General features: G+C 34.9%; 1 protein-coding gene across 2 annotated transcripts; it reads right to left on the bottom strand.

The window, feature by feature from the left end:
• LOC103982881 (ADP-ribosylation factor GTPase-activating protein AGD5) lies at positions 1–7,862 on the bottom strand. 2 transcript variants are annotated; one of them, XM_009399943.3, is made up of 11 exons: positions 7,636–7,862; positions 5,707–5,765; positions 4,755–4,845; positions 4,580–4,634; positions 4,355–4,445; positions 4,037–4,247; positions 2,744–2,966; positions 2,375–2,553; positions 1,427–1,681; positions 1,272–1,354; positions 1–413 (listed from the first exon to the last, which is right to left on the bottom strand). In XM_009399943.3, the coding sequence occupies exons 1-11, from the start codon at positions 7,684–7,686 to the stop codon at positions 257–259; spliced, it is 1,455 nt and encodes a 484-aa protein (XP_009398218.2). In that variant the 5' UTR covers positions 7,687–7,862; the 3' UTR covers positions 1–256. The 2 variants fall into 2 exon arrangements, with proteins under 2 accessions (XP_009398218.2, XP_009398219.2); XM_009399944.3 differs by having other exon boundaries at positions 1,296–1,354.
• Between the last annotated feature and the right edge of the window lie 1,600 nt (positions 7,863–9,462).

Here is a 9,462-nt window from a genome sequence, read left to right as displayed (position 1 = left end):
TACGCAAAACACGGGGAAGCAAATTAATGACTGACAGGATTGCTGTTTATGTAGAAAATATTAAGTACTCGAGTAGGCACTTCTCGAATGTAGTACTAATCCATGGCACCTGACCATGCATCTGAATCACTATATGAAACAATGGCACAAAACAGTCAACATAAGCAATACAAAGGAAGCCAGCGAAGTGACCGCAAATCGCCACTTCGAGAGGAACCAAGCCCTCATTCGATTCTGGAACTGCAGTGAACAGACTTCAATGTTTGGGTAACATTCCATGGGTTAACGAGGAAAAGTCGTACTCTTTGGCTGATTTGTTGGAGGTGACAACAGAGGCTGGAGAAGCCACAGCTTTACTTGTTCCACTAGTTGCTGCTCCATTGATCACCGAAGGCAATCCCCTAGAGTACATCCTGAAACAGGATTCAGACATGCATCAGCCAATGAATGCATCATGGGCAAGATTAGGAGCTAATATGGGAATGACGAATTTGAGAGAAGTTAATCAAGCCAGATCGCTAAATAAAACTCACTAAATAACATATGAGGCCAAGTACAGTATGAAATCTGAGTGGTGTAAAAAATCAGCCAAAGGCATCTTAATTATCTAGTAATTACTATTTTAATGCTAATATAGATGCCACGGACATCCCAACTTACATCTCAAAGCAGTGACATTACTAAAGCAAAAGCAAAACAATAGACTACTGCTGAACAAAAAACTAAAAAAAGGTACATTCTTCAGTTGTGAATGCTACAACCTGCAGGTTAATCTGTTGGTTGCTTTATCATCCACCAATTCTTATCCTTCTACCAAATTTGTAATTCTCAACAGCTGCATGTTTGCTGAGGAGGCTTTTAATAATATGTGCTATGGTTTTCCTACAGTGGCTACGAAACCATCAAAAGCATTTGAAAGGAACCGAAACAGAGTACTCAAACATTGCTATTATGCATGCAGATCCTCAAGTAACTCAAATGGAAAATCAAAGAAAGCCAAAGACACAGGATTCAAGTTCAGCTAGGTAGCCAAGTCCGCATCCTCGATTCCAAGAAGAACCAAAACTAGGATTATGTTATTTTTCCATATTTGACTATTTGACGAAGCAAAGCAAGATTAGTCCCATAAAAATAGAGAAACACAGAAAACATTTTTTCAGCAACACCCTAACATCAATGTGTCAAGTCCCAAGAAGTAATGAGTTTATCAAAGGAAAAGTACTCAACTAGAGAAATAAATAACTTGTCAAATCAACTGGATTAGGAAAGACCTAATGGGAGGGTGGTCAGTATACCCGGATGTATGAATATGACTGTAATTCCCTGAAGGATGTCCTTGCATCAGATTTCCAAGCTGCCATTAAGTAAGAAGAAAAGGTTAAAATAAATTACTTGGCTTGTTAGTATTTTTGAATCCAGGCATTACCTGACTGAAGTTGTTGAAATCCTTTTGACCATCGAGTGGGGTTACTCCTGGGGCTTGATAGCCAATGTTGGGCCAGTTTTGATATAGGACATTTATGTTAGGTGCATGCAAGCCAGTAACGGCTGGTTGATTGGAACTCCCAGACAATGTTGGATTCACAGTGCCTGATTTAGCAACAGCCATAAGAATAGCCTGTTGCTGGGAAAGGAATGCAAGCTGCTGTTGATGAACGGAATATGGTGACACCATATTGGACTGCAATAAAGCATAATTGTGAATAAGATAAATAAATGGCATCTTTTGTGTAGCAGAACACATGCACTAACAATAATCATAATACTTAACAACCATGTTCTGAAAGACTTGAAGGCAGGAGGCTCATGCATTGGACTACCCTTAACAAGAAATAAGAACCAAAACATGTCGAATAAGTCAGTTAATTGGCACCAGTTGATGCAAAAGAGTCACGCCTATCTAAATGCTATAGGTCAAAATTTGCGGCATAGACCCCAAGGATTCAGCTTCTCCTTAAAGATGGTTGCTTCAGTGTTTGATCATAACCCACTGAACGGTTTCTCACCATTTGTTGGCATTACTTGGCTGTTCACAAATAAAAACATTAACATCAAATGGTCAATATTTTTTGAATCTCCAAATGCAATAATTCTCAGGTATTTCATGTTTGTCAGCATAGAACTATACTGATTGACACAAATCATGTTGGAACACTTCAACACAACATGGAGCTCTGTGCTAGTATTTTTGTTGGAACCAGAGGGGTTTTAAGTTCTTTCCTTGGGTTCTTCTGCATGTCTATGGAGTTTTGAAAAATTAAACATCTCAGACATTTTTGAAAAAGTCTTTCCTCCACAAGATAATTCATGTAACTTAAAGCAGATGAATTTTGATACTACTGTGATATTCTTAACAATATTAAACATAACTAACCTTTTCGAAGAGGCTCATAATGTCGTTTTTTATGCTTGCCTGGGACTTGACTGAACTTGAAGACACCATCAGAGGTGGAGAATCTTTGAATAAGTCCTCAATTCCTGATATTGATTGCCTTGGATTTTCAACTGGTTTTGTGCTACATTTTTGGTCTGCAGCAGTTGTCACCTCTGCAGCTGAAAGATATAGTATTTATTTATAAAAACCATAAGAAAGAAAATGAACCACGGGAGCTACAATCTTTCATGACTAAGAAGCATGGAGTTACAGGAAAATCTATTAGATTGCTAATCTGAAATGGCACTCCAAGATTTGACTGATACCATGCATCTACACTCGACAAAGTGTCTAGGCAACATCACTTACACTGGAATCCTGCCCATGAATTATCATCTTTGGAAGATGATTCTAAACTGTTCTCACTAGGGGTCTCCACTGTAAGCATATGAAAAAGATCAGATACATAATCAACTTTTGGAGGTGGTGCTGGCGTATCAACTTTGTGTGGCACATCTGCTTTAGACTGAGCTGGAGATTGTGAAGAATCAGTCTTGTGCATGATTGCCTCCCCTTTTGTTACCAAGGAAACCTGTTTCTCCATCAAACCATATGTATGTTAGGCACATTTCTTCAAATAGAACATCTAACAGGTAGTACTGATAAGCTAATAACAAAAGTGGAGATTAAAGTTGTTATATCTTGAAGAAGACATGGAGTTTAGAAAAAAAGAAAATAGAATGATTATCATATGAAATATTCTAGCAGGTAGTAATGACAAGTAGACAACAAAAAATTAAGACAAAAAGGTGTGATATCTCAAAAAAACATAAGCTAGTGTAAAAAGGAGGTAAAAATAAAGTGATTTTCATATCATCTCAAAGGTCCAAGTCATTGGCCCATCATAACTGCTAATGAGACGATGTGATTACTCGGGACTAGAAAGGGGACAATTATGGCATATTGAAATTCAAAATATATGACTCATGTTCAACAAAAAAGAAACCCAAAATATCGAATCCCTGGCAATCCTAAATGTGAGAACATATTAATTGTATTCTTATCACTAGACAAATGCCTTAATAAATGATAAAAAGAACTTCCCAAATGTGACATGAAACAGATATAAGCAGCATGAAGAAGAAAAGAATAAAAGATAGCCTTTTTCTGAACCAGTTCCTAATCGTTACTGTGTTTTATAGCAAGCCAGTTCCACAACTCATTTCACAATACAGATATCATGTACAGGTGTAGTTTACAACTCCCCACAACATGTCAATCCCTACTGGATCTTTTCAAGATTTAGTAAGAATCCAGAGAGGTAGTAGAACAAACAACTGAAACCCATATGTCAACAATCACAATCCACACTCCACAGTATATAGCATAACGCATCTAGACAAAATGTAGTGTCAAATTTGACTAACAATTTTCCTTCTTTACTATTGAAAACTTAATTCATAAAACCAAAACTTTCAACATGTTTTAACAGACACATCAGGATAAAAATATGCTTGACCACTAACATTCAGAATACAGAAATGCTTATCAATCTATCATGTGAACCTTGTGCTTGAAAAGAAAAGGTCAAATGTAACATACAAAGTAGCATTCTTACAAATAAAGCTTATGAGCCAAACCAACAACAATAAATTCGATCACCTGACTGGGTACTTCAGGTGCCACTGGGTTATTTTTCATGGCATTTAACTGTGAAGGTTTACGTTGCTCCTCTACGGAATTTAAGTTGTTGGTGAATTTACACCCGACTGTACCATTATGCCTCTGCTGAAATTCAGATGTTATCTCCTCTGGTGCCCTTGAAGGTGATCTAGATGATCCATGCCTAGGTATCCATCTTTTATCTTCATATCTGGCAATCATAGAATTTCCATAACAAGTTTGATTTAAAAATAGCATTGCAGAAGTCTTCTAAAGTATATACTATAAACATATAAACAAATCTTACAAAGCACATACTTTGCACGAATAAAATTTTCAATTCCAACTCTGTCATAGTTTGGAGGCAGTTCAGCTTCCCAGTAGCTGTTTGACTTCTCATTTCCCATAGCTATAAAAGAGAAATTACAAACGAGAAGAGCAATCAGTACATAAAAGTACATGATCTTGGCTTTCAGTAAGAAGATAAAGTGATCTATGTAATGCAAGACTATAAGGGAAAAGAAGAAGAACATCAATAATTACTTTGAATAAATGTGACCTGCTCTGGAAGCCATGTATCCAATGTGGCAGACCTAACCTGCAGCCAATATCAACAATTTAAGGACGAGTTATACCACAAATGATTTTTCATAACATTCATGGTAATTTTGGTAATGCTAATCAGTATCATAACATGTGAAAAGAAACTGCTCAAAACCTTTGATATGTGTACTCCTAAACTTCTGTGGATTCCAGAACACTGCATGCATATGAAAATTCCTAGATTAACGCTGGCCCACCTGGGACCTCTGCAAGAAAATGAACCAAAATTAGGCTCAACAAAAAAGTCGAGAAAATAAGAGAAGACTATCCACAGCTATTCATGAAGTTTTCACTAATAAAAACAATGACATGTACAACTTTGCAGTTAACATTCACTAATACAAATAATGACATATAATTTTCAGTTAATATCTTTATCTGTCACCAGTGATACTCAATATTGATGAAACAAGCATGATTCTAAATCTCAAATACTGGACCTGTACTGGTCCGGCTAAAGGATGACATCCAGTACAGACTAGCATATTAATTCAGGGTATGCTGGTGTGTACTGCAGGCTATACGAGAAATGAGCAAACCAGTGGTGGAAGACCCAAGGTGAAGAAGAGAGAGGGGGCTGGGTCATTGTTTAACCCTCAAAGAATAAAACAAAACAAATGAACTCGACAGGATTGCATACGAGAAATGAGCAAACCAGTGGTGGAAGACCCAAGGTGAAGAAGAGAGAGGGGGCTGGGTCATTGTTTAACCCTCAAAGAATAAAACAAAACAAATGAACTCGACAGGATTGCCCATGAAACGGGTGGTCCACGTTCAAACTGGAAAATTCTGCCATGCGCATATTGGTGTGGGGAAAACTAGGAACCTTGAAAATAAGATCCTAGGGTTTTTGTTGCATTCTATCCTATAATCACTCTAGAGGAACTCTAAAGTTAAAAACCAATGAAAAAACTATTTATTTATCATGAAAAATTCAAAATATTCACATGTACCCCAAGACCAATAGCATCAAAGATGTGTGCAACAAGATCATCATCAGAAACGAGATCATCTAAGTCTAAGCAACTAAAAAAAAGATAAAATCCTCATTTCCCTCCTTTACTTACTTGGTTTTACAATCAGCGCATTCCCGATTCTCTGGTAACTTCATAAGCCCCTCCAATATCTGAAATCACACAGAAAATAAAACAGGTCAAAGTGAAATCCCTTAACCAAAGTATGAGATGCAACAACAATGCAATAAAAGAAGTTTATCATAGCAATTATTTTCATAATATAAAAAAATGTTAGTGAAAAAGACTTATATAAGGTATCACTGCAACAACATTAACATGTGTGTTTACTAATTTCTATTTTTAATCATTTCAATCAATGTTTATGGTTTCCATATTGATTCAATGATAAAAATGTGACTAATCAATTGTCAGATTTTGTTTAAAGAATAGATGATACTATTTAATTTTAAGAAATGATCCCAGACACCATCATGCATCGTGATGATGACGATCAGTTTATCAATTTTAAACTCTAGAACAAATCACATGCAGCAGCTATAGCCTAATTTTCAAACAAGTTGTCAAGATGGGAACGTGCCAACCATTCAACTTTACGATGGTGTACATCCTCATGAAATGCCATACATCAACAAGACATGAATTCCCAGCTATGAAACCTAAAGGCTATCACATCCTTTATTACTGTCCTATCCAAATTTTGTCTTGCTCTATGACTTGTGCAAACTCAATCCTGATTGACATCTTGTCGTTGTTTGTTGCCCAATGAGGTTCAGTTGGATATCTGGAGATCACCTTAAATGGTTTCCACAATCTTATCCTAATTTAGATTAAACTTTGAGTAATCAGCTTATCAAGGATTTAGTCAATTATATGCCAACTTTCATGACAACAGAAACTATATATTTCAATATCCCCAACTTACTATAATATTTCACTTTCACCCTTTAAGCAAGAATGATCACAGTGTTGTCACCATCTACAGGATAACAACACAATAAATTAGAGCTTTCCTGCTTGGCCAATATATTCTTTAGTATTATCCTATGTGCAGTGCTTTTTTTTAATCATCGGTTCCATAATTTAACAAAAATTGATCATTTTTTTCTTTTTGTTGTCCATTTCAGCAAATTCATTTACCTCATCAAAGTTGAATTCCATAACCCCATTTTATTCCTGTCATCTCCTAAAGTTCATACTCAAATTTCTCTCCATACTTCCAACTTAGAGATGATCTCTACTGTGGCATGATCAAAATTTATACATATGGCATCATGATCAACATTATAGCTAACTTTCCAATAAACATAAACAAAAGTATAAAATTTTAACAAACAGAAACCAGTAGCTTCTTGACCAATTAGTTCTCCAGCTATACAAGTGAAGCAACAGCCTCTTCTAGGCTTACTGCTTTTCGAGCTGTGAAATCTAAACCCAATTTTCCGTTTACCAGTTTTTTCACATCAGTGAGAAATTCTGCATGAATTACTTTCTGGAAATTAAGCATAGACTTCTTTAGATAGAAGAAATAAGCAATCATGAAACTAACGCCACAAGAGACTAATTTACTGTCCTTTTTTGAAGCTTATAGAGTTGTCTACCTCCTATGGATAGAACAAATTCAACCTCGTGCAAATAAACCTCTTCAAATCAACGGTGAGGCTGATTAACCTCCAACATCAATTTCAGCGCAAAAAAAAATCCAGAGATCACATCTTTTTCCCAAAAAAATTGACACTCGAATCACATGAACAACACCTACAGCGGACTAGAACGGCACACAACAAAGCCCCCAACCAACACCAATGAAATCCCAATCTAACATCCCACGGGTCTCCAACTAACCGCAAATCCGTAATCGAAAGTTCAAGAAGGGTGACCAACATCGCAGATCTCAGAAGTCCCTTTTACCAAATAGCCAATTTGATGAATTGATTCAACTAAGCCACATACCTACGATTCAAAATCATAAGAAATCGGCCAAAAACGAAGAAGTTAAGATTTTGAGGGTACAGGCGAAACCTTTTTGTGTTTGGCATTGAGTTCCTTGGAGACGGAGGCCTTCTCGTTCATTCTGGCGCCGCAAATTCAACAGCGGATCGAGAATAATCGCCCGATTCTACAGATGTACTAGTAGTAGTAGTATAAAAAGAGAAAAAAAAAAAAAGTACTGTTCTGTCTCCTCTGCCTCTCTTCCGACAGAGAGAGAGAGGCGGGCGAGGGGCGCAGAGAAGACCGGAGAGGGGAAGTAAAAGAGTCGCAACAAATGCACTTATTTCTTCCCATTCTCCTCCTAATTTTTTTTTCCTTTTTTTTAATTGACTATTTTATGTTAGTGGCTTTCTTCTTTTGTGATCGACACGCCGAATTTACGTGTTACCAAAAGTGGCATAAAACCGGATATCTAAATTAAAATGTAATATTAAAACCGATGAATATGGTGAGATATTTGAATATATTTATTAGTAATTTTTCTAAAAATATTTATATTTTGAGTATTTTTCAATCGATGCCCTTTGTATTTTTTTAACGTCCTCATAATTTTTCTTTAAATTTTTTTTCACCTGTTACAATATTTTAACCATCATAATAAAATACTAAAAAATTACTTAAAAATATTATAAATGAGCCAAATAAAATTAAAGCACACTAAAAACCATTTGATATATCATATCACCTAAATAAAAATAAAAAATTAATTTTTATAATATTTTGATCATCATAAGAAAAATATTATAAATTTTACTCGAAAACACTGTAAATGAGTCAATTGAATTCATAATTTTAACTATACCAACTATAAACCTAAAAAAAAATGATATCGTCATAATTTATCGATAACAAAATAATATCAATTATATTTTTTTCAATGGTATTTATAATATTTTTAGTACCTTGATGAAAACACTATAAATGTTATTGAAAATTACCCAAAAAAAAGTCGAATAAAAATATTATAATAGTTTAAAACTGATAAAAATAAAAATAAAAAATTGGTGAAAATTTAAAATAAAGATATTTTTTTGCAATAAAATAAAATAAAATAGAAGTACTAATTAAAAAAAATACAAAATATGAGTATTTTTTAGAAAAAACATCTTGTGTTGATCGCATGATATTACTTGTACGCCCTCTGTTGTAGTGAATTGACTTAATATTCTTGTTATAAAGTCAACTGCTATAAAGGACAACTCCACTCTCTCATTCACATAGTTCAAATTCTTTGGATAGGGTGGCACTTGTTAATGTTGATACCACAATGATTGTGATTACAACAATGAACATGTGTTTTTTTTTTTTCTGCATTTGTTATTATCATCAAAAATGACAATTTCTAAAAATCATATCACTCATTATGAAATAAATAATTTATTTAAATAATTTTTTTAACTTTTTCATATGATTAAGAAAATTAATTTAATCATTTCTTAATCATACTACGTAAATAAAAAAATCAATAATTTAAATAAAAAGTAAATTATTTATGATAATTTAATTTATGTTAAGAGAGAAGAATTATCGGTGATTACATATGTTTTATGCAACACTGTGAATTTTCTAGTACTCTCTTGGGCTATAAGCTGGGCCAGGTCACACGGTGCTCCTACCATTTAATTTGGTAGGGCGAGTGAAGGAAATCGAGTCACACAACCACCGTGCTATCGTCGCATGATTATCTCCGAGATTTACTGGTCTTCTGTAATCACCATGAAGAAGCAAATAGTTATTTCGTAGCATTTGCAAGCTTAATTCTTGCCGTATGATGATTCCCTGTGGGACGCCACGGTGGTTCCATCTAACTCTCTTCCTCGACACGCCAAAGGCAACGGAAGAACACGAAGAAGGGAC

This window comes from Musa acuminata, chromosome BXJ3-4, assembly GCF_036884655.1.
Source record: "Musa acuminata AAA Group cultivar baxijiao chromosome BXJ3-4, Cavendish_Baxijiao_AAA, whole genome shotgun sequence".
Classification (NCBI taxonomy): Eukaryota; Viridiplantae; Streptophyta; class Magnoliopsida; order Zingiberales; family Musaceae; genus Musa; species Musa acuminata.
Note: the sequence above shows the minus strand (reverse complement) of the source record. Positions and strands in the feature narration are given on the sequence as shown.